We start from the raw sequence: 27,211 nt of genomic DNA, 5'->3' as shown, positions 1-27,211 counted from the left end.
AAGAAAATATTTTACCCGGACAAGACTTTATAGCCAATAGGTGAGGAAACCTGGGGTATAAGGCAGGATCGCAACTTTGCCTTCTTTCGTCTTAGCTTCGGCATTTAGCTTCTCAATATACCTTCAATGCAAATTAATAGAAAGACCAAAAAACACCCTGAACAGCAGCTAGGCAAGAAAAGGCCACAAATATATCTGCCTCCCTGCCGAGATTACAGAGTAACAAGAAACTGAGAGACATAAGAACTGACAAGGGAGAGAAGAAAAGGAAGCCTGTGACAGAAGGCTCCAGGGAGAATAGAATGATGGATAGTGTGGGGTGCAGAGCAGGAAAGAGCTTAAACATTCAAACAAAGTTGATGGATAAGGAAAAATGTCCTTTAAAATTCCATGTGCAACACAGTTAGTTAGAATTACTTTCATTTAAAGTGTGCCTTAAATTAGAAATATCTTGATAATTTAGCAACCCGGAGCATATGACAGAAGCAAACATTGACAATGCTATTTTTTAAAATGTAAAATGGCAGCATTTCATACTTCACATTTCAATTATGGCTTACTCACAACTTGAAAACATTTTCATAATTGAAGCAGCTCACAGGCTTTTGCAAGGCTCTTAATTAAACTACATTCAAGAAGGGTTCGTCTAAGTGAATCAACATAGCCTGAAAACCATGTTTATTTCTGCAATCCTGTAAGTGGTGACTTGTTCTACCATTGGTTACCGGAGGTTAGTTGGGAAGGAGGAGGTTGCTGGTTGTAAACTTGAACATGCTCTGGAAGGAGCCTAACAAAATGTGCAGCTCACACAAGAAAAGCATAACCCTTATCAAAGAGGACTGTTACCATGTGTAGAAGCTAACTGCTCTTTCTGTAAGACTGTCACATCTGCTTTCAGTCCCTGTGCCAAAGGGTCAGAGCTCAATCACAAGCCTGTGGCACCCCCTGCTGGTTAAAAGCCCCTGCTCATTTTGTTACTTTACACTGAGCTAAATATTGCCATCATTTCACACTTCTTTTAACATTCTATATGAATTTAATTATCATTTGTTTGGATTCATTTGTTACAGAGTACAGACAGTTTATTATATATGTTCACATTTTACATTATTTCTTCTTCTTCTTCTTCTTCTTCTTCTTCTTCTTCTCCTTCTCCTTCTCCTTCTCCTTCTCCTTCTCCTTCTCCTTCTCCTTCTTCATTATTTTCCCCCACCACCAGCTACTTCTCAAGATCCATCAGAGGCTTCAAGGATCTGCCACCAACCCACTAGGCCTCAATTTTTCTTCAATCCGGCTTTTTGATGAGCATGGTCAAGAAATTAAGAATCCACTTTTGCTGAAGAATGAACAAAAAATTTGGGTCTCTTACGGTAAAGCATACAGGTAGGAACAAGGTGTTTATTTTCTGTCTGTCCTCAATCTTTCCAGGGGCAAGCTAATTTAAAAGGGGAGTTGAGAAGCCAAGTACTACCCTTTGTGAATTTTTTTTTTGAAATTCTGCATTCCAATAAAATTTCCAGGGTGTTTTTTGTGAGACAGTATTGTTTGTGAGATATGACATCTCTCTCTCTCTCTCTCCTTCTCTCTCTCTCCCTCTTTCTCTCTCTCTCTCTCTCTCTCTCTCTCTCTCTCTCTGACTTTCTGTCTTAATGCCTTGTCATAGTTCTTGAAGTCTGCCTGTCAGCACAGCAAGCGGGATTTGTTCATGTCTGAGTAGTCACCTTAATGATAGCAGATGGAAACGCCACGGGGGGCCCAAGCCCATCACACTGTCATTGTCGCACACTGCCCTGACCTGCTTCCACTCCTCTATTTTTTTGTCCCTTTTTAAAGGAGAAATGGATGGTAATTGAAAAGGATCTTAAGCAAGATTTATGAAGCTGTGGACAACATGATTCCCCACTATCTCTCTATGTTTTCACAAATAAAGTCTTAACCTTTTAAGCACCAATGACAGGACAGCTAAAGATAAATTGGTAAAGCTTGTAAGCCCTATCCTATCAAAGTTATATTCCTCAAAAGCGCCTTACATTATCCCACAATAATTACTGGTTATTGCTGAGCATTGTGTAAATTTTTGTAGATTGGTAAATTCCTGCATAAAATTATCTGTGTTTCTGGAAAAAGAAAAAGGCTGCAGTCTACAGGCACTGATGAGCTGGGCTGTTGTGTGGAATATCTTAGAAACTTATGCATATTTTGACAGGACACATCCAGATGAACTCTGAAACTGCTTGTCAGGAAACTTAAACACACTTTTCTGCCTATTTAAAAAAATTTTAAGCCTTTACTTATTTGAATAAGGGAAATAGAGGAAAATAATTTTTCCTATCAGGTGTAATTGATCATATATTAATTATAATAACAATAGCGTAGACAGACTAGGAGCTGATTGGGTTTGCTATATATTCTGATAGTCAAAATTGCAAATACTGAAATAAATCTACCCAGAAATTCATGAAGGTTTTGGAAGAAGTTGGTTGCATTAGTTGTGGGTAGCATATTATAAAATTCTATTTCGTCTCTCCTAGTAGAGTAAAATTAAAATGCTTAATAATTTCTTATGCTGTGTAGTGTATAGAATTAAAAATATATGTAAGGAGTGATGTTTTCTTCCATAGACAGATTTCAAAATATAATTTAATTACACATTAGAATTGTTTTTTACAATGATAGAACAGCGATGAATTTTATAGTGTCCAGGATTCTTGAATAATTTAGCAAGCTCTTCCAATGACAAGGAAAGGCTTTACTAAAATGTATGTCTAATAATTTCTTCTTAAGTAGTATTATTAAACTGAAAACAATGACTAATTGTGGTGTTTTTCATGATGTTTGTTATTTTAATAAGATCAACCAGCACACTTGTTCTTGGTTAATTGAATCATATTTATAGAATAACTAGTAAAATTTGAAGTATCTAGAATACCCTAAAATCACCTGAGGATGGTAGCTGGAAGAACTCATAAGTGTATATTTGTTTATATGTCATTGTTATTTTAATAGGATAATATTTTTTTTCTGGTTTTGATCCCAATATAAAGCACTAGGGAACAATTGTAGCATTGTGCTACTATTGGAATTTCTAAAATTTATGTCTAAAAGTTATTTCCTAGATCTAGTTTGAAATATATTAAGACAATGTGCAATATGTACTAAGTAAATGAAATTCATTTTTAGACAGTAATTCTAATGTGTCTAATATATGTTGATATGTGGAGTTAGTTTGCTGATTTATAAAAAGATGGTTTTGCCAGTATCTGCTTTTATTTTGAGTCTTGTAATTATTTTTTTCTCCCAATTTTTATTTTGGACAAGATGCAGTCTACAGAAAACTTGAAAAATAGTACAATGAATACATATATATCCTTCACCTGGGTTCACGAGTTTAAAAAGTTGCCACATTAGTTTTAACCTTTTATATCTCCCTTCTCTCTCTTTTGAGAGGTTTGAGATTATTTCCAGACAACCATTAAAGTTTCACTCATAAATGCTCCCAGTCATGTAACTGAAGAATAATACAATGTTCTTTTATGTCACCACATAGTAATAACTAGCACAGTCAGCAATTATGTAATTCATCTAATATGCAATCTATGTTTAATCTACCCAAAATGTGCTTTAGAGTTTTTTGTGGTCCAGGATCCCAATAAGATTCATGCATAGCATCTAGTTATTTTCTCTAGTTCTCTTTAATCTAGAATATTCTCTCACCTTTGTTTTGCTTTTCATGACATTGAATTTTTTTTTTTTTTTTGAAGAGTTCAGGCACTATTCTTGTAGGATGTCCCACATTCTGGATTTATCTGCATGTTTTCTCACGATTAGATTCAATTTAAAAATTTTTGACAACCCTACATAGGTGATGCGGTTGAGTCCTATAATTATGAAGTTAAATATCAAGTCTTTGTCACCAATTGAGACAAAAATGGCTCATGGATGACATAATGCCAGTTGCCATTGTTTTTATTTAAGACGTTTTTCATTTGATTTTAATTCTCTTATAATTAAATTACTCTAAAACAAAATAACTAACAGTATGTAATATGGAAAATGAAATCAGCCTAGCATTTAGTGTGCTTATAAAAAAATAGTAGTTCATAGCCAAATATTAAGAATTCATTTAATTATCTTCTCCAGAGAATATTAATGGTGTGTTGCATTGTGTGAATGATAATTGCTTGTTTTTCTCAACTAAATACTTTGCTTTTATTATTGAAATTATTTTTAAAAATTACATGTGTTGCAACTGTCCTTGACATATTATCAATCAGCCAAATAAACTAAAATGTGCATTTCAGGTATCAGTATAAGATATCAACTGTAGTGCTTTATAATAGGAAATTCACTTTTCTGGACTTTATTACTCACTGATATTATAGGTTTTATTGTTTACTTGTGCTCAAATTCCAGTGTTTGTATAATTTTGCAGATCACTTTGATGTTTTTTGTTTCCATTTTGCAGATCCCCACTAAACCCTGTTTTGAGTCTGACCTTTGACCAGGTGACTGCATTTGACAGAGATGGCATTACAGTTGCATATAAAACCTTCTTGGATCCTAATGCTGTTCTGCTACCTGGATGTGACAAGTAAATTAACATGTGCTTGGTTAAAATAATCTGTATTACCTAATTCAGATTTCCCAGAGTGAGAGATTGAAACACTGAAAGACATTCTCTAATTGTCTTAATAAGCAATTGTGTATTTTTTTGACTTATTACATGATGTAATGAGCTCATGTCTAAAAAGACTTATCAGTAACTTTTCTTAAGTTTTAAAAAACTATATGAAGCAATGAGCGGACTATAGTTTCTGCTTTGCAGAGGTAACAATTTTATTTGAAATGTAAAAACTGTTTTTAGTGGTTTCTAAATTAAGAGTTGTGAATGGAATCATTAAAATATTAAATAATATGTTTTCTTGTGGGAGTGTTCATATTTAAGCATCTCATTTGATGATGATGAGAACAGAAGCAATTGAGAACAGAAGCAATATGCTAGAGAAATGGTGGGGTGGTGGCAACACAGGAGGTAGAAGATTTGAGCTTCTAGCCCCATCTCTGTTCATGATTGTACATGGGCAGGTGGGTGTCAGCTTCTTATCTATATATAATAAAACCCAGTATTTACTAAGTGTTGACCACAGTTCTAAATGAATTGGGTAAGGATTTATTTAATCCTCAAAACAATTATTTTAATACCATCATTGCCTTATCTCACTATTACTCCATTTTATAGAGACAGAAACTGAGGCACAGAGAGGCAGAGTAATTTGTCCATTCACACATTGGTACATGGTAGAGCCAGGATTCTAAAACAGATTGTCTTTTTTAAGAACTGTGGGCTTGGGGTGGCTCGGTTTGGTGACAGATTCTTGATTTTGGCTCAAGTCATGATCTCATGTTTCATGTGATTGAGCCCCACGTTGGGCTCTGTGCTGGTCGTGCTGGTATTCTCTCTCTCCCCCCCCCTCTCTCTGCCCTTTCTCTGTTCATGCTGTCTCTCAAAATAAATAAATAAACATTAAAAAAAAAAAAAAGGAACTGAGGGCTTACCCACTGTCTAGCACTGTCCAATAGAACTTGCTATGATGATAGAAGCATATGTTGTAATTATTGAGCACTTAAAATGTCACTAATGTGACTGAATTTTTAATTTTGTTTAAATTATACTGATTAAAAATGTTTAATATTTATTTATTCATTTTGAGAAGGGAGGGGCAGAGAAAGAGGGGAGAGAGGAGAGAGAGAATACCAAGTGGGCTCCATGCTGTCAGCACAGAGCCTCATGCAGAGCTTGATCCCACAAACCGTGAAATCATGACCTGAGCTGAAACCAAGAGTCCTATGCTTAACTGACTGAGCCACCCAGGTGCCCCTAAATTATACTAATTCTGATTTAAATAGGTATATATGATGAGTGGCTATTGTATTTGACACTGATAGTGTGTTAGATTAGGTGATCTCTCTGTAAGGTCCCATCTATATTTTATATTTTGTAATTTAACAAATTACAGTGTCCTTAATATACAGGTGAAAAGGTTATAGAGGGAAAATCCAGAGAACCAGAAGCAGTCTGATGAGGTCACTCAATCCAGCTAGTGTCAACCTACTGCTAAACATGTCTACAAAGATGAATTCTTTGGTCTTCTTTGGTTGTTTAAACAACTCTATCCCCCAGTGACTGCCTGCACTTTCCAGGCAAGATTAGAATCTGTTTTGTCTTCTTTTTCTTTATAGATAGAAAATAACGTATCAGCATTTCTTTTTATAAGCATTTCCATTTATAAGAAGATGTATTTCTTGTGCCACAATCTTTCCCCAAGCTACTAAATTTGCCCAGACCCTTTCCCTTCAAGTTTTAGCAAGGAGTTTAATTTTTAATTCATGTATTCCTTCTTAATTTCCCTTCCCTGGGTGCAATGAGTATTGTTTTATTGAGTGGTTTTTAAGTTAGATCTAGGTCACTAAGCATAACGATATGAAACTGCCCTTACTGAAAGCAAACTTATTTGAAGACAATTTACATAATTTTTGGATTCCATTTGAATTTTCTTTCTATACTCTAATGTGCATTATTTGAAATCTTAATAATCATACTCTAATTTATAGTTCTCAGGGTATTGGAAAAAATACTATTAACAGCTCCAGAACTGGTTTCTGTTGAATAACATGCTATGTGATGTATCTTAACATATCAGTGTTGAGCCTGATAATTTTCTTTAGAATTAGGTTTGGTTTACTTTTAAACTAAGAATGGCTGAAGTAAGAATGAAACCCAGTTACTCCAGTTTGTGGCTTGTCCATGTGCTCATTAGACTGTGCTGCCTCTTAAGACTGTCTAAAAATTACCAAAATAATGTGCTTTACACATCCACGCTAAGTATAAAAACATCTGTTATTATTCGTAGTCCACTGTATTTAGAATAAAATTTAACAGTGAAGATGGTGCCCACTGTGAGTGATTCTGTAAGATTAAAAATCATTTTTTTATTTCTCTGTTCTATTAATCATTAATTAGGCATGGGATCCCTCAGTATCATAAATAATTGCAAGACACAAACTTTAAGTCTTCCTTTTCCCAGGTATGGATAACAAAACACATTACAAATTTCTGTTTAAAAAGATTATGGACTAAACATTTGTTTTTCTCTCCCCTGTAGAGTATAAGACATATAAATTATTATACTAGTAGATTAAAGAGTATTGTAATTAAGTACATATTATTTTAACAAAAATAAATATTTTACTTTTCTTAGTTGGGAAGTTTGTGAGGGATTCCCAGTTAATTTCAATGGTACCAGTCAACAGATACCTGATCAATTTGAAAAGGTGGACTTGGAGAACCATTTCCTACAGAACAAGGTCAGAATTATTTATTATACTTAATGAAGGTATTTTATGTAGTGGATTGTCATTTGATACATGGTGACTGAGTGGATTTTGTGAAAGTTTTTGAAAAGTTTCAAGTATTTTACAAATGTTGGGGCATTATTCTCTATTTCCTGTTAATTAAGCACTTTTAAAACTGAACCAATATATAGTATTCCTACTAGAAAAATTTTTACCTAGATTATGTCACTTAAGTACTATTGCTTAGCATATTTTCTTTCTATCTACTGTTAATAAGTTGGCATTGTTTTAAAAACTTTAAGATGGCTGTTAAACAAGGATTTTATCTATTTGCTCTGTGGATCAATGTATTTAAGGAATAAGAGTTCTTTGGAAACCCACTCATGACAGTCCAATCCAAAAGGTCTATGTATTAATTTACACCTAGAAATTTCTCATGCCAGTAAAGAATTTTCTTCTCCAACTGAGCTATGAAAGGTCTTTTAACAGATATATTTTTTTAATGTTTTATTTATTGTTTTTGAAAGAGAGAGAGAGAGAGAACGTGAGCAGGGGAGGGTCAGAGAGAGAGAGAAACACAGAATCCAAAGCAGGCTCTGGGCTCTGTGCCAACAGCTCAGAGCCTGATATGGGGCTCGAACCCACAAATCATGAGATCATGACCTGAGCCAGAGTTGAATGCTTAACTGACTGAGCCACCCCGGTACCCCTCCACATTTAATTTTTTACTGCCTGCAAATTTAACTGTGAATAGCCTATGGTTAACTGGAAACCTCACCAATAACATAAAGTCTATAAACACGTATTTTATATATTGTATGCAATATGTACTGTATTATCTCCAGGAAGCTGGAAAAAAGAGAATGTTATTAAGAAAATCATAGTGTAAGAGAAAATACATTTACAATACTCTGCTATATCAAAGAACCACATGTAAGTGGACCCACGCAGTTCAAGTCTGTGTTATTCGGGGTCAACTGTATTTCTAATCCTGTTAGATTTTGAGCAAATGTAGAACTAAGAATTAATGCCTTTTGTATTTTATATTTATCTGATTTATTTACCATAGTTCTGATCCTCTTGGCATTGCTTTTTAGGTTTTTGCTGTGATATTATTTCCTGTTCAAAAAACTTGTATCCCTGACAGTTGCCTACTGAAATTCCAAATCCGTATCAGGCCTTCATTGATCTCCATGGATCTCCTCTAATCCACCTCTACTCTCAACTTGCCTTCCCAATCTTCTCTTCAATCTTCTCTTCTTGATCTTTGTACCCGAAACTACAGTTAGAGCTAATATATTGTGCCCCATAATATGTTTCTCACTTTGGTACTCTTGTATCATGGCGTGTGTTGTTTGCCTCGGATATACGTCTCCCCACCACTACACCATTACCATTCCTTGCTTTTTTAAGGCTTTATTCAACTCCCTCTTCTTCCAAGAAGTTTTCTCAGGTCCTCCAGCAAGAATGAACCTCATATTATTGAACTTCCTTTTTGTCCTTAGAGTTGTGTTTTGGTATAGTCATTTGTTTTTATTCCTTTCTCTTACACTAAATTGAGAATTCTTTGGGCACAGACATTATGTCTCACTCATCTTTGTATTTGTGAATTATAGGACAGATTTTGAATGTAAGGCAGGTGCACAATACATTTTTGATGAATGATTTTTAAAATTTAGCTACATCTATCTTTCAAGGCTCAATATTTACTAATATGTTCCTCATGTGTTATCCAAGCCTGATTGTTCATTTGTTGTTTTCTGAAAGTACTGCATGATTTCTGTTATTAGGCCCATGTGGATCCCTGGAATTCAACCTCTCTTTGTCACTACCCACCAGCCTTCTTTAACATCCTTATGCCATTTTCTAACACAGTGTCTGACATACAGCTGGCATTCTTTAAAGGCTTCCTAAAATTCTGCCTATCATTCTAGTCTTACCTGATTTGTGCCTGTTTCATGACATCTTTCTTTACTGACCATCTCCATACTAGATATGATGTTTCTGGACTCACATCCTTGTTGCATCCATTCTATGCCACTCATAATGAGTTTGAACTTGATGCTGTTCCTATCAAGCATTTTTTGCATGGTTCAAAGTCAACTAGTGCTCCAAGTATGATATGAATACATATCAGGTCACATTGGGGAAGAAAAGGAAGAATGCTAGATTCCACTGAGAATCTAATCAGATCATGAAGGGTCTTAAATTCATTGTTGGAGATTCTGGATATTGATCTGTAGAAAACAAGGAGCCATTGGAAATATTCAAACACAGGCAAGATCTGACTTAATGTTGTGTTAGGAATAACTCAGGAGGTCCTTTTTTTTATCCTCCCTGCTGGAATAGATCTTTCTCAAGGGCAAAGGGCATCCTGGTCATCCTTGTCATTACTGCAATATCTAGATGTTCAGAGTTAGCTAGATGGAATTGAAGTCACTGGTTAATTAACTCATTCAACAGAAACCAGCTCAAATCTGAAAAAAAAAAAAAAGAAAAAGAAAAGGATATCAAAGAGTTATCAGAGGAAAAGAACTCAAAGGAGGCTTCTTTTTTTGATTTTATGCCAGTGTAGGACTTGAAAAGATAACTATATTTTATAATGTTGAAAAATGAGAGAATAACAATCCACTTATTTCATCATTATTAGCTGGTTTTAATGATTCAGTGAAAAAGAGAAAACTCATCTGAAATAAAAGTTTGTACACTATCATATTTTTAGAAGAAGAAATTGGTTTTGAATAAAATTTTAGTCCAACCAAAATAGTAGTATAAGAAAGCAACAATTTGATAAACTGGCTAGTAAAAAAGAAGCTTTCAAAGAAAAATGGCCCTCCCTTAGCTATGAAATCTTACAATCCTTTCAGAAAAGCATCTCCAATTATATACAGAGAGGTGATCAGTGCATTGGAAATAGTAATTTAATAATCTGAAATGGAGCACTTTTAAAGAGGGATTCTAGCAGAGGTGATAGATATCCATAGGGCCTTTTATTGTAGAATCTTGATGCTCATTGTGGTAAAGAAGACACTAAGAGGATTACAACAGGGGTAGAGAGAGGGAGGCAAAAGCCGATATTCTTGATGCATACGTTTTAAAATTGGCTTGAGAAAGAGATACCAGTGCCCAACCCCTCACTGTTCTTTTAAATCTCTTATTGACAAGTAAAACCTTTCCTACGGAGAAAAATTTGGAACATATAATCCCTATTAGTAATGTGGGAGATAGATATAACCCTGACAATTACAACCTGTTGCTCTTTTATCCATTTCAAAAGATTTGGAAATTACCACAAATTGACAGTTTGGCAAATACATCTTTCAACAGTTCTCTATTGTTACCTAACTTGGCAACATTTTTATATTGCTTCAGTTTAAGGGCAATAAAATTGAATATTTCCATGCACTGGATGAGATTTAAACTTCATGGTAGTTAATATAAAAGAAAAAACAAAACATTTCATGAGAGGAATAGTTTTAGTAATACCTGAACATGGGAAAAAATAGCAGAAAAAATGGACTCCAGTATTTGGCAGGTAATATATTCCGCCAAAATGGAAAGGAAACATATTTTGATCCTAGCCTTTTGGTATAATCAGACTTTAGTAGGACATCAGTGGCAACTTTTGGGGGAAATAGTGAGAACAATGCCAAATTATGAATTTAGAATTGTGGCATACTAGTTACAAGTTATAAACTTACAACTTATGAATCAGCAGTCATGGATGCTAACAGAATAAATTATTCTATATGTCTCAAGGAGGCTGGGGGAAAAAATGAACACTTTTTTTACTGTCCTATTTCTTTGCAGAGAAAGTCCTTGAAAAATAATGTTTTCTACAAATAATTGATACTGAGGAAAATACAAAATTTTATTTTTAATTTTGAACTGGTTGCCATTAGAATAAGACAGTGAACTTTAATAAAATCCTGAATCCCTTCCTTATTTTTAGACCAATATTTGGAAACTGTTGGAGGACTGCATATTTACATCTTACATGTTTGATTGCATAATTATGTACTCACTTATATTTTCTGCCTTTAGACTTCTCCAGTTCTTGGCCTTTGAGGTGGGTGTATTGATCAGCTATAGTTTTAGAGAATGAAAGCAATAAGAATGAACATCAGGGACGTGAGGAAAGAGATGTTATAGCATTTCTTATAGTTGTGATTTTAATTTGTGTATCATTTTTTTTAATTTGGCCCTAAATTCACTATCAAAAATGAAAAATTTTATAAAATTTCTATGTAGTAAAGAAAAAAATTTGTTCAGAATAAAGAGCTTCTCTTTTCAAGAAAAATTTCATTGTCTTACATCTTATTCCTCAGTAGATCTATAAGTAAGACCATAAGTGGTTCTCTTATTATTTTGAATTTTCACAGGAACATTGAAGACTACTCCACCTTCACTAGTGATTTGGAAAAAGAAAATTAAACAAGAAGTTTTAATTGGCCCAGAAAATGCATGCATCATTTTTTAAATCACTGGCAGCTTCCATATCAGCACAGTTTATTCAGACAACCAAAATCATAATGGTGATTTAGAGGGAGATACATCTATCTATCTATCTATCTATCTATCTATCTATCTATCTATCTATGTATGTATCTATCTATGGCAAGAGAGAGAGATTCAAAACAAAGAAGCAGTTTCCTAATGACATATGTGATGGTATGTATTTAGAAAACAGTCTCAACATAAATGCTGTTATATGCATACGTGTGTATGTGCAAGCACACACATGTATACCATGTTGCAGGTTGTCAGAGCACTTTTATGAATTGCAGTTTTCAGTTTTTATTTTCCCCACCTTCATAAATGTCCGGTCTAAAGCTAAACTATCCAATTAAACTAAAAAGAGAAAAGAAGGCGAAGTCACAAATTGAAATTTAATGGCTATTGTCAATTTTAAACGTATCAGAACCCCACTCTTGGCAAGATTTTTTTCTTTTAATAACAGGCAATGAAGCTGAGTGAGTGGGTCTGGCTGTGTCTGGTCTATGTAGAATCACTTGGGAACTGTCCAGCAAAATATCTCTCGAAGAACAGCATGGTGTTAATACTAGGTGCCAACCCAAGACAGACACAAAGGACCCCTTCGCTCTTCACCAATAAGCCAACTGTTAAAAGATTAAACCATGTTGTGGAGATAACAAGAATTTAGGCGCTGGCAGCAGGTGCTGTACAAAGAAGCAGTTGGCAGTACGGTTCTTCTGTCTGACTAATTCCAGTCAAAACAATCTTCTTCCCAGTTGCAGAGGAGAGTTTGGAGTGTGATGGCAACTTGGAGTTAGGAGGTTGAGTAAGAGTGCTACTTTAAATGCTGAGTCCTGTGGCGGGTGGATTAGTAGAATATAGTTTATCATTGTTCAGAAACTGTGGGGGATTCCCCTCCAGAATCCAGCCACTACTGGCTAACTGGGGAATACACAATCAAAGAGCTGCAAGTCAAATCTGGTTATGTCATGTGGTTGCTGTATTTTTAAAATTTTATTTTCACTTATGGGACTCAGAAGACATTTTATTCTCTTGAGGAGTAACTATCTTCCATTATAGAATAATTGTCAATATATTAACTATACCCTTTTGCTATTGCCTGATTGCATTTGTAAATATTACCTTTTAAATTATCATTTAATTTTTGTATTTTTAAGAATCAGTTGCTACTCAACAAATATCTAGTATTAGCACAGATTTAGAATATGCTTTCTAGTGTTAGAAAAATAACTTAAATTGTTATTGAAGCACCATCATTTATTTGGCTTAAAGCAAAACTGACATATTCCCATAATCCTATACAAACAAATATTGGTACTTAAAAATTTAGTATGATTACTCAGGAAAAGTGATCATATAAGTTAGTGGAAAGTTTACTAAATATTTAGTGATATACAGGTGATGTGAATGTCTATTAATTTTACAATCAAGTCTGGGTGAGAAACGCTAGAAGGTATATCATATGTTTGATGTATGTAATCTGATAACAAATATGGGAAGCACAGATACTGTGTGTTACCAGTTGGTCCCCTCCTATCCATCCTCACAACTATCACTAAATTCTCAACTCATATCCCTTTATTCTAAGGAGATTGTGGAGCCTTTTAACTGCTCTCCTTTGATGTCCCCATTCTGCAATCCATTATTTCTGCCCGTGTGTGTGTGTGTGTGTGTGTGTGTGTGTGTGTGTATGTGTGTGTGTGTGTGTTATTGACTTTTCTGTTACAAGTTTTTCTAGGGCAGGAAAAATACTGTATCATATCCCACACCACACAGTGTAGTGCCTTGCATATCAGAGCTGATGCACAACAAATATTAATTGAATTGAATTAAATGGAATTGAGCACTATTGTTTCCAAAGAGACCTTCTCAATCAGAAACATAATGTCTTAGGATAACCCATTTTGGGTGAGTGTGTTGAAGAGGGTGAACTTTCAGACTGTGAGTTTAACAATGCGTACTTCTTTTCATGGTATAGGCGGATCCCAATATTGTCCTTCATGCCTCTGTTTCCATCAGACAGCGGAGCTCCTCAAGCAGGGAAGTAAGCAGTGGAAGTCAGATGGCTCCATCAACCCTGTGGCCTGCAGCTAGTGTTTGGCTGATCACGAAGGTACCCAAAAGTGTCTGCTCTCGCTGAGTGACTTCCCATGCTCCCTGATCACAGTGCGTCTCTAGATCCTGGTGCCTTCATGCACATAAGCATGCAAGTGAAAGCATGATAAATTGTTGACTGTTATGAATGCTACCTCTCTGCCCTTGGTGTGTCTGGTGCAGAGGGCTTCTGTAGATCCCCATGTGGGCATTCAATCCACTTTCAGATGTGGTGGTTAGTTAATATGCAGAGTGTATTTAAACTCAGCTTAGAGCTTATGTATAGTCCACAGACTCACCATTTTTATGAGATTTGTGTGATGTCATGTAGTTCCACTCCTTCATCTACATTGCTGAGCTTCATGGAGCCTGGTGGATTAGCACTGTATAATGATAGTGTATGGTCTTCATAAGGATAATTTTAAGAGAAATCCCTGAGTATAAAATGTGAACAATGACTAACACATTTTATACCTATGTATTGACACTATTTAATTTTTTAACTTTACTATTACTGGATCTGATTTAAATTGAGAACATGTAACTGCCCTCCCCTCTCCTCTTACTATTGAAATATGTTTTGTAATTGCCATCAAATATTTATGCCCATAAAGAGATGGTGCAGCTTTTATCTACCCGTCTTTTGTCTTCTTTTGCCCCCTCACTATAGATTATTTTGGCCTTTTCTTAGCACTTCTATGGGTGCAGAGTCACTCAGGCAAGCTTGCTGGTACTGTGTTGGAGTCGGGGGGGGGGGGGTTGAAACAATTTTCTCAAATGAAATTTGGGATTGCTCTTAATGTTAATTTTGATTCTCTGAGACCTAAAAACAAATGTATAGAGCAATTAAGATACAAAGGAACCAAGAAATATTCATTTCATATATCAAGGCAGAATGAGATTAGATGAGATATTTCCTCAATCTACTTCCAACTTGGAAACCCCTTTTTAAGTTGTATTTTGCTTCAGGTTTAATAACAATATTTGCCATTTTGTTAAACATCTGCTATATGTTAGGCATCTTCTACATATTTATTATCTTATTTAATCTCATACATTATACAGCTGAATAAACTAAGACTAGTAAGTAGCAGAGGAAAGATTCTTGGTCTGTCTGACTTCAAAACGTATGCCTTTTTACTGTAATAGAGAATGGTGCTCTATATTTCATCAATTTATGGAAGTGTTTTGGTTTTAGCATTGCCACTGAACCTTTGTGTGACCTCAGGTAAGCCACAACTGTATCTGGGCTTCAGTCTTATCTGAAAAGAGTTGGACCAGTTGGTATGGAAAGTTCTTTTCTAGACCTCAGATTCTGTAATTCCATGGTACCTGTTTATAGAATTTTATGATAGCAAAAAACCTGTACTTGTCTAAAATTTCCTCAAAAATAATTGAAATGCTTACTAAAAAGAGTATGGATTTTGGAGTTAGATAGATTGGAATTAGAATCCTTTTTATTCTTGAGACCTTGAGAAAGTTACTTAGCTGCACGGAACCACTGTTTCCTTCTCTATAAAATAGTCTTATCTATCTTGCACAGTTGCTATGATGATTAATAAGAAAGCATGTGTGAAATTCAAGCGTAGTGTTTGGTATACAGAAAGTGCTTAACAAATGTTTCTTTTTCCCCATCCAAAGCAGGTTTCTTTCAATATAGACAAACATGTTCAAATGAGGATTCAATCCAGTGCTTACTAAAACCAAAATTTTAAAGAATACTTTTCCCAAGTTATCATCTGTTTTTTTTTTTTACCACACAGCAAAACCATGAGAAATAAAAGTTACATGCTAAATATAAAACAAGTTTGAAAATCTTTTTAGATTGAATGGTCTCTCTCTTTTTCCAAAGTATGTATTTTTACCTGTTAGGATAGACAGTTTTGCATGCCAGAAACCCTTAGTGGTTGTCACTCATTTAAAATGTGTTGTTGATGTTGCTCCTCATCAGGGAAATACAAATCAAAAGCACACTGAGATATCACCTCACACCAGTCAGAGTGGCCAAAATGAACAAATCAGGAGACTATAGATGCTGGAGAGGATGTGGAGAAATGGGAACCCTCTCGCACTGTTGGTGGGAATGCAAACTGGTGCAGCCACTCTGGAAAACAGTGTGGAGGTTCCTCAAAAAATTAAAAATAGACCTACCCTATGACCCAGCAATAGCACCGCTAGGAATTTACCCAAGGGATGCAGGAGTACTGATGCATAGGGGCACTTGTACCCCAATGTTTATAGCAGCACTCTCAAGAATAGCCAAATTATGGAAAGAGCCTAGATGTCCATCAACTGATGAATGGATAAAGAAATTGTGGTTTATATACACAATGGAATACTACGTGGCAATGAGAAAGAATGAAATATGGCCCTTTGTAGCAACGTGGATGGAACTGGAGAGTGTTATGCTAAGTAAAATAAGCCATACAGAGAAAGATACCATATGTTTTCACTCCTATGTGGATCCTGAGAAACTTAACAGAAACCCATGGGGGAGGGAAAGGAAAAAAAAAAAGAGGTTAGAGTGGAAGAGAGCCAAAGCATAAGAGACTCTTAAAAACTGAGAACAAACTGAGGGTTGATGGGGGGTAGGAGGGAGGGGAGGGTGGGTGATGGGTATTGAGGAGGGCACCTTTTGGGATGAGCACTGGGTGTTGTATAGAAACCAATTTGACAATAAATTTCATATATTGAAAAAAATGAAATAAAATGTGTTGTTGATTCTCAAATCAGAAAATTGTCAAATGGCCATTTAAACAATATTCTTAATTTCCTATTCAGAGTATCTTAACATTTAAAGCAAAAGTAGTTCACAAACCACCTAAAAATGTTTAACCCATGGTATTTAGACCCAGAGTAAAACTTTAAATTCATACAAAGGTTAAGGATTTGTTTCAATCTTTTCAGTTCACTGCTCTTTTTTTTTCTGTGCATACATATTTCACATAAGCTCTGTAGTCATAACTATAACAAGTGACACATGATGGACCCCAAATTGCTGCCCTGTGAAATATGCACAGAAAAAAAGGACAAATGAAGATATCAAGGTCTGTTTTATTTTGCGCTGAACTGTAAAATGCCACCCTTGTTGGACAGAAGATCACTGATTCTGAGCAGGGCTCGCTGACTGCTAACTTGTGGGTAGTGTTTCACTTTCAGCAACTGTTAATATCCGGGCTTATCCAGGCATAATGACCTCACTAGTTGTGACACATTGTTGAATTTTCTGGTTCTTTTAACTTATTTAGACCTTTCTCCCCCCTTTCTATTCATTGGAAGACTGGAATGATCCTGAGCCGGGCGATAACACAGGGCTGCCTGGCTATTGGTCACCCAATCAGAGTCAAGCCTGCTGAGGGAACATCACTAGAAGGGTACAAATTAATCCTACAGAAAAGGTAATGCTTATGAGCTATTTGGCTCAAAATAATGAATGTTAATTTCAAGATTTCTGAGCAGTCAAATCATGATGCCTTCCAGCTTAGATGGAATATTCATTAGGTGTTTAAATTTGTGTTCATAATATCAATATTAATTTCCTATGTAAAATAAGCTTGCAAATGTATGCTACTTAGTTTGGTAGCATTTCTTAGGTATTTTCAAAAGCGAAATGTTGGTGTTCAACATGTATCCATGTTGTAGACAAGCTGCCGCTCTACTCTATAATTATTGGAACTCATTTCTTTATATCCATATTGGTTGTTAATTTAAATATTTAATGTTCTGTGTGTATTCTTAACCTTTTCTAAATCTTCTGGATATGAAATATTGAACTGTGAAAGAAAATTGAGGAGACAGAAATTGCTGATTTGTAAGGCCTCGAGTCTCCTTTTTATTTGTTTTTGCTGACTTAGGAAAGTCAAAATCAAAATGAAAACAGATTTAGAAAAAATTAGGAATGAGGAACCAACAGTATAGAAATATTATTTCCTAGAAATTTTTTTTTCTTGCTCATTTGTCTTTCAGTTTCACCTAGAATTGACAAAAACAAGTCCTACTGTGCTTCAGGACTTAGAAAACTATTATCCAACTACTTTTGGGTGGATAAAATGTGCTTTGGGCTGAAACCAGAACTGGGATACTTAGGCACCAAAGACACCAGCCCAACCACAAATAAGAAGGGATATTTTCTTTAATAGACAGAGCAGATTGTCCAGCAGGTATTAGAATATCACATAAAGGTTAAGTGTTATGTGGTCTACAGAGTCAGATTCCCTGGTGTAAATCTTAGCTTATTTCTTATTCTAACAACAACAAATTCTGAACCAGACACTACTCTAATTCCTTTATATTTTATTGTCACATTTAATCCTAATAACAACTGGATAAGGTAGCTATCATTATTATTACAGATGAGGAAAATGAAGTACAGAGTAATCACTTACTCAAGGTCATGCCTACTAACTGGTTGGAGAAGAATGCAAACTCAGGCAGTCAGACACTATAACCCACTCTTAGCCACAAAGTGACACTGTGTATAGATCAAAACCCAATCAAGAAATTGCTAATGAGTGCCATGTGTGGTAGTAAATACCTCAGTGGAGGAGTAGGTAATATTAAGAAACCTAGGCAGAAGGAGACGGAGACAGTATGCTGGCATCATGGCATCATAGCAAACTAGCTGTGCTATTAGGGTGCTAAACATATGGTTTCTAAGGAGGGTCACAGAGCCCAAAGCAATTCCCAATTTGATGTGGTGTTGTATGTGAAGTGGATAACAAGATTTCTGGGGCAGAATCAGTGCTGTAAACTGGAGACAAACCAAGAATCATCTTCTAGTGATAATGACAAGTCCAAACCACTGACCATGGAACCAGAGATGCTTCAGCTGACATTGTCCACCGTTATAATAAAGTCAATCAATTGTAACTGGCCCAGAAATGACATAAAATATAGAATTAATGCACACGACATTAAAACAGTTGTTATAATTGTATTCCATATATTCAAGAAGCTAAAGAAAAGATGGAACATGTTAAATATAGACTTGGAAGATAGAAAAAGACTCAAATCAAATTTCTAGAGATGAAAACTGCAGTATATGAAATGAAAAATATGCTGTGACTAGTGGAAGATTAGACATTGTTGAAGAATATATTAGTGATCTTGAGCAGATAGCAATACAAACTATTTACAATGAAAGCCAGAAAGAAAAAAAATTAGGTATAATTTATTGTCAAGTTAGCTAACATACAGTGTATACAGGTGTACACAGTGTTCTCTTGGCTTCAGGAGTAGATTCCTGTGATTCATCACTTGCATAAAATACCCAGTTGCATAAAATACCCAAATACTTGTTGGCTCATCCCAACAAGTGCCCTCCTCAATGCCCGCCACCCATTCCCCCCCATCAACCCTCAGTTTGTTCTCTGTATTTAAGGGTCTCTTATGGTTTGCCTTCCTCTCTGTTTGTAACTTTTTTTTTTCTTCCCTCATGGTCTTCTGTTAAGTTTCTCAAATTCCACATATGAGTGAAAGCATATGATATCTGTCTTTCTCTGACTGGCTTATTTCACTTAGCATAATACCCTCCAGTTCCATCCATGTTGTTGCAAATGGCAAGATTTCATTCTTTTTGATTGCTGAGTGATACTCCATTGTATGTATGTGTGTGTGTATGTATATATGCGTGTGTGTGTGTGTGTGTGTGTGTGTGTGTGTATATATATATATATATATATATATACACACACACACACCTTGTATGGTATATATATACCACATCATCTTTATCCATTCATCAGTTGATGGACATTTGGGCTCTTTCCATAATTTGGCTATGGTTGGTAGTGCTGCTATAAACATTGGGGTACATGTGCCCCTATGAATCAGCACTCCTGTATCCTTTGGATAAATTCCTAGTAGTGCTATTGCTGGATTGTAGGGTAATTCTATTTTTAATTTTTTGAAGAATCTACACATTGTTTTCCAGAGTAGCTGCACCAGTTTGCATTCCCACCAACAGTGCAAGAGGGTTCCCCTTACTCCACATCCTCACCAACATCTGTTGTTTCCTGAGTTGTTACTCTAACTGGTGTGAGGTGGTTATCTCAGTGTGGTTTTGATTTGTATTTCCCTTATCATGAGCAATGTTCAGCATCTTCTCATGTGTCTGTTAGCCATTGGCTGTCTTCTTTCGGAAAGTGTCTATTTATTTCTTCTGCCCATTTCTTCACTGGATTATTTATTTTTCTTGGGTGTTGATTTTGATAAGTTCTTTATAGATTTTTGATACTAACCCTTTATATGATATGTCATTTGCAAATATCTTCTCCCATTTTTGTTGGTTGCTTTTTAGTTTGTCGATTGTTTCCTTTGCTGTGCAGGAGCTTTTTATATTGATGAGATCCCAATGGTTCATTTTTGCCTTTATTTCCCTTGCCTTCAGAGACGTGTCAAGTAAGAAGTTGCCGTGGCCAAGGTCAAAGAGGTTGTTGCCTATTTTCTCAGAGAACAGTCTATCAGTAAGATATGAGAAATTTTATAATGCCTGTTTTGTGAGTAATCAGAGTCTCTGAAGGAAGACACAGGGAACAAAAAAATATTGGAAGAAATGATAGCTGAAAAATTTCCAAATTTTGTGAAAACTATAACCCACAGATCCAAGAAATTCAAAAACTTCCAAGCACAAGAAACATGAGGAAAAAAAACCAAGTTGTCCACTCCGCTCTATTCAGCATTGCATTGGAACTTTTAGCCAGTGTAACAAGAAAAGGAAAAGAAATAAAAGACATCTAGATATGAACTGAAGAAGTTAAACTATCTTTATTTTCAGATAACATGATTGCTATGTAGAAAATCCTATGAAATATACAAGAAGTTTCTAGAACTAATAAATGAGTTTAGCAAGTTTGAGGACTTGAGATCAATATACATATATTGGTTGTATTCTTATATACTGGCAACAAGCAATTTTGGAAATTAAAATTTAAAAACACCATTTACAGTAACATCAAAGGTATGACATATTTAAGGATAAATCAGACAAAATATGTGTATGACTTCTGCACTGAAAACTACAAAACATTGATAAATGAAATTAAAAAACTAAATAGATGCTAGGATATACTGTGTTCATAGATTAGAAGACTCAATATCATCATGATGTCCATTCTCCTCCATATATTTATTATTTGTTTTTAATGTTTATTTATTTTTGAGAGAGAGAAAGTGCCTGCATGGGGGAGGGGGAGGAGCAGAGAGAGGAGGAGGGGCAGAGAGAGAGAGGGGAACAGGGGATCTGAAGGGGGCTCTGAGCTGATAGCAGAGAACCCCATGTGGTGCTTGAACCCATGGACCAAGAGATATGGCTGAACTGAAGTCAGACACCTAAACACCTGAGACACCCAGGGGCCCTTCTCCTCCATATATTTAAATGCAATCTCAATCAAAACCCTGGCAGGTTTTTTTAATAGAAATTATCAAGTTGATTTAAAAATTCATACAGAAATGCAAAGGATCTAAAATAGGCAAAATAATTTTGTTAAAGAAGAACAAAGCTGGAAGAACTATTTTGCCTGGCCTCAGGCTAATTATAAAACTATAGTTATTAAAAGAGTGTGCTATTGGCACCAAAGTAGACCATTACATTGATGAAACAGAATAGAGTATCCCTAAATAGATTGACACATATATGATCAATTGATTTTTGATGAAAGTGGGAGATTCACTGGAGAAAGAATGTTTTTGACAAACGGTGGTGGAACAATTGAATATACATATGCAAAAGATAAAAATAAAAAATAACTTGATCCATGCCTCTCCCACCGTATATATAGTAATTAACTCAACATGGATCATAGACGTAAATATAAAACCTTAAAACTATACATATTGTAGATGAAAATAGAAGAAAATGTTTATGATCTTGTATTAGTCAAAACTTTCTTAGACATGACTCCAAAAGCATGATCCACAAGGATATAAATTGATAAATTGGACTCCATTAAAATTAAGAATTTCTGCTCTTTGAAAGATACTGTTAAAATATTGACAAGACAGGCTACACACAAAGAAAAAAATATTTGCAAATAATGTATATTTGCAGAATACACACACAACTCAAGAAAACATGGGCAGATAAATGATTTGGACAAATGCTTTAACAAGTAAGAGATACAGTTGGCCTATGAAAAGTTGTTAATCATTATTTGAATGCAAGATTAACCTACAATGAAGTACCACTAAATATACAGTAGAATGTCTAATGTTTAAAAGACTGACCATACCAAGTGTTGGGAAGATGTGAAGCAACTACAATAGTCATACCTACTTGGCAGAAATATAAAATGGTTGTCATTTTAGAAGAGCTGCTACTTTCCTAAAATATATACATATATACATGTTCATATGCAGATATATACATGTTTCAGCTATAAACATATATCTACCTTATTGCCAAGCCATTCCGCTCTGGAAATTCAATCAAGAGAAATGAAAGTAGATATCCTTTCAAAGAACTTGTACATGAATGTTCACAGCAGCTTTATTTCTAAAGCCAGAAGTGAAAACTGGAAACAACGCAAATGTACATCCATAAGTGAATAGATAAATAAATTGTGGCATATCTATATGATAAAATATTACTCAGCAATAAAAAGGAACCAACTCTTGATACATGCATCAGTGAATCTCAAAGTAATTATATTGAGGGGAAGGAGCGAAATCATGAAGGGAGAGTATATTGTTTCATTACATTTATGTAAAATTTTAGAAAATGGTAACTAATCTAGAAAGTAGAATAGTGCTTGCCTGGAGATAGGAAGGTGGGGAGGGGTAGGAGAATGAGATTAAAAGGGGGCACAAGGAAACTTTGGGGGTGATTTTTTGGGGAGAGATGGACATGGGTATGTTCATTGTCCTGATTGTTGTGATGTTTTAATAGGTATGTACATGTTTCAAAACTTGTGAAATTTTACACTTCAAATATGTGCCCATTAGTTGTGCAATATTTTACAATATTGTATGTCAGTTATTTCTCAAAAAAGCTGTTTTTTAAAAGTACAAAAAGACAAACTAGGGAACAAACAAAAAAAGCAAAATGGTGGGTAAAGAATGACTAAGTGCTTACTTTAGAAGGAAATGGTGAGGGAAGACCACTCTCAGTGGAAGAATTTATCAGTGGTCTCAGTCAAAATGGTAGGTGTTTGGAAAGGTTATATATAGCTTGAAGAACATGCTATTCATGCCGAGAGGTTTCCCTGGGCTTATTGGATACTGAAATTAGTGCTGATCTGGCCTTACCCCACTGAGGTTTACTTCCTACTCTGGCCAGGATGGTCACAGAATTGAGTAAGACTGAAGCCACAAACTTGATATCCTCGTTGCCTATAGAGAAGAGAGCTTGAGTGAGAAAAGAGATAATAATTTTAAAAAATTGTATTATGTTTAACTTGAAAAAAATCTCTAGGGCACCTGGGTGGCTCAGTCTATTGAGTGTCCAACTTCAGCTCAGGTCATGATCTTGCAGTTCGTGAGTTCGAGCCCCACGTCAGGCTCTGTGCTGACAGCTCAGAGCTTGGAACCTGCTTTGGATTTTGTGTTTCCCTCTCTCTCTGCCCCTTCCCTGCTCATAGTCTGTCTGTCTCTCTCAAAAATAAATAAACATTAAACAAAATTTAAATCTCCACTTACAAGGAAAGATTTGGTTTAATTCAGGAAGGAAGGAAAGAAGAGAGAGGGAGAGAAGGAGAAAGGCAGGATGGGCAGGAGTGGGGGGAGAAGGGAGAATTCCTATGCAAATGAAGATTATTTCCCTTTATATTAATGCAACCTGATTTTTATCTGAGAAGCAAAATCTATTGCAAAATGGAAGCGAATAGTAGAAAATTTGGAAAACCAGAAGTTCTCACTAACTGTGAAGCTACATTTTTGTTTTTTAGAAAGCAGAGGGACCAAGATTTTTAGTGTTTACCTCACCTCTGATACTTTCAAGTATATTTATCTTTTCCAGAGTATCTGAAGTGCCTGTGTGGCTTATTATTTTTTTTAAACACAAACCATATTTTATTTTAAATAATGTAAATATCCTCATACACCTTCTAGAGACAATTTTTTTTCCTTTTCTCCTAAGTAGTATAATATCTTATACTTATCTTAACAAAAGCTATGAGTCAAGATACAGTCTTTCAAGTAAAAAAATCATAGAACTAGCACTAAAAGTAGCAACCTGACAATTCATAGAGAATATTGTAAACATATCATGCCTCATTAGGTCGGTTATGTCTCATTTGGTGTCACTCATCTTATTCTTATTCAATATAGCAAATGCTTGCAATATTGTATTTAATATTTTTTCTGTGATGTGCATCTGGCCATGAGTGGATGAAAGGCAGATCAATGATGTCATTACCAAGTGATCTGAAAATCATAGAAAATTATAAAAATCATAAATCTTAAAGTCAAAGCTGCTTCTTTTTAAAAGATATTTTGGACATCTTACAAACCAGTTGCATCAAAGTCCTTTAATAAGGCCACCATTTAATCTTTATTTTGCTTCATCTTTAAAGAATGTGAATATGGAGGATCTGGAGTTTAGTGTTAAATTCACAAACTAATTAAAGCAACACATATACACACACACACCCATACCGCCATGTGGACACAGAGGTTAGATTATGGAGATAACAAACAAGGGACCCATAGATTTTGTTTGGCTGCACATTATTATAATATTTTAAATTATTTGTGAGCCTATAGAAATAGGGAGATTTTACACACAAAAATTACATATTTCTGTGTTTTCTTGAAAAAACAATCACAAGAATGGGCAGTATTGGACTTTCATCATCTCATGACACCGGTCATGCAGGGACAAATTCAGATGGAACATACACCCTCTGATTTTCTATATTCTCCACTGTTCCCAGTAATAGCCCTCACACTAGCTCTAGCCTGGTTTATTCATTTCTATTACCTATCTGATAATCTTTACTACCTTCCTTATTTCAATGTTAGTCTTTCAGTTATGGTGTTTTGGATCTACTCCTCCCCCCCCCCCCCCCCACTTAGGCCTTGCTGGAAATGGAATGATAACTAGCCAACATTAATCTAGACTAGGTTAAACAAACACTACTCTAAAGACACCATTAACTACAACCCTCAAGTGTAGCTGTGTAGTGCTAGGTGCAGAGATGAAAAGACAAGTAAACAGACAGCAGGTTACCAGGTAATCAGAGAGGTTGAAAATCATCTCTTTGGTCAAGTCTTGAAGTTTTAGGAGGCTAAGAGTTAGAATAAAGCAGAATGACAAACTGCACAATATAGAAAGGACCATTTGCCATGCATCGGACATGTAAGTAATATTCAAACATATAGAAAACACTATTAGAAATGTCAACATCAAATAGAAAATTGTCTATGTGTAACTTCACAATTGGATTGATGGATGAAATTTCTTATCTCTACTCCTACTGTGTTAAGAATCATGGAGGGGAAATCCCTTTGTCTGTTCTATGTGGATCCTACTTTTGATCCTGATAAGATTGGAAGACACCAGAGCTGTTGGAAGCTGTCTGGGAAAATAGATTTGTAATTGTGAAGCATGATGATGGTCCTTCTTACAGTCAACTGGGAAATAATGAATTTTAGCCTAGGAAATTTCCCCTAACTGAACTGTCAGTTATGGGCTGCCTTCTTGCCTCTACCCTCTGATAAATGGCATATTTCAAAGAAAAAAGTGTGTGTGTGTGTATGTGTGTGTACACACGTTTTATAGATTCTCAATAGGAATAGTATAATGCATGTGCATACTCAATGAGTTACAATGAGTAAGCTTCCCAGGGCAGATAGTTATTTCCTCACTTGTGAAAGGAGAGAGAGTATCTAACTTGTCTTGGAAGTCATATGCTTTCAGACGAGGAAGGACTCTAAAGAGCATCTATTCCAAAACCTTCTTTACTAGTAGAAGTAGTAATAGTCGTGATGGTGGTGGTTGTGATAATAATAATAATAATAATAATAATAATAATAATAATATCATTATCTTATAAGAAACTCCAAGCCCAGGGGCGCCTGGGTGGCTCAGTTGGTTGAGTATCTGACTCTTGATTTTGGCTCAGGTCAGGATCCCAGAGTTGTGGGATTGAGCCCCGCATCAGACTCTGCACTGAACATGAAGCCTGCTTGGAATTCTCTCTCTCTCCCTCTGTCCCTCTGCCCAGCTCATGCTCTCTCTCTAAAATTAAAATGAAATGAAATGAAATGAAATTCCAAGTCTACTAGAAACTAAATGATCTAGAAAGGTCATGTATCTTATCTAGTTAATGTCAGATCCAGGACTGGATTGTAAGTCTCTCAACCTTAGTCCAGCACACGTCATGATATTTATGACTTTGATTCTTGGATGAAATACTGCTTCTTCATTTTCCTCTCTTTTTGTCATTATTGGTATTGTTATTACTGGTTTTAAGTTTTGTTTTTGTTTCTCTGTAAAAAAATCTTTTTAGGGGCACCTGGGTGGCTCAGTCAGTTAAGCATCTGACTTCAGCACAGGTCATGATCTCACAGTTCATGAGTTCTAGCCCCACGGTCATGCTCTGTACTGACAGCTCAGACCTGGAGCCTGCTTCAGATTCTGTGTCTCCCTCTCTCTCTGCCTCTCCCCTGCTTGTGCTCTCTCTTTCTTTCTTAAAAATAAATAAATGTTAAAAAAATTTAAAAAATAAAAAATCTTTTTAGCTGTTGCTAGTTCACCAAGAAGAGGAAATTCTATGGCATTTTCTAATTCAATCCCATATGAGCATCATTGCATATTGGATCTAAATTTGATTTCTTTACATATAAAATGTCTTGAAAAATGAATGGATGAACTTTTGTTTGTAGGAATTTTATTTTGCATATGTTTATTTATTTTGTGAGAGAGAGAGAGAGAGAGAGAGAGAGAGAGAGAGAGAGAGAACGAGCTGGGAAGGGGCAGAGAGAAAGGGAGAGAGAAAACTCCAACCAGGCTCCATGCTGTCAGCATAGAGCCTGACGGGGGGCTCGATATCACTAACCGTGAGATCATGACCTGAGCCAAAACAAGAGTCAGATGCTTAACTGACTGAGCCACCCAGGTGCCCCTGTAGGAATTTTATTTTTTAAAGAAGTTATTATATATTAGAATGATACCTTCTCATCCTGCCTGCTATAGACACCACATGAGAGGTTTGTTTTTTATAACTTTGGTAATAAAATTTAAAGGTGACATTTATAGATATATGTAGAAAGAGACTCCTGATAGAAAAACTACTAGTAAGCTCACAAGGCTTATATATGATATAAAACT

The 27,211-nt window shown here is 35.4% G+C and overlaps 1 protein-coding gene across 1 annotated transcript in view; it reads left to right on the top strand.

Annotated features, from left to right (window-relative positions):
- Nucleotides 1-27,211, top strand: part of LOC115525350 (doublecortin domain-containing protein 1-like) — a 256,343-nt gene that overhangs the window by 27,975 nt on the left and 201,157 nt on the right. The window contains 5 exon segments of the mRNA XM_032594846.1: nt 1,220-1,383; nt 4,466-4,591; nt 7,260-7,365; nt 13,829-13,963; nt 17,224-17,342. Of these exon segments, the coding sequence (XP_032450737.1) occupies nt 1,220-1,383; nt 4,466-4,591; nt 7,260-7,365; nt 13,829-13,963; nt 17,224-17,342 (650 nt within the window).

The sequence above is a fragment of the Lynx canadensis genome, chromosome D1, assembly GCF_007474595.2.
Source record: "Lynx canadensis isolate LIC74 chromosome D1, mLynCan4.pri.v2, whole genome shotgun sequence".
NCBI lineage: Eukaryota > Metazoa > Chordata > Mammalia > Carnivora > Felidae > Lynx > Lynx canadensis.
The sequence above is the reverse complement of the archived record's forward strand: the minus strand, read 5'-3'. Positions and strand labels throughout refer to the sequence as shown.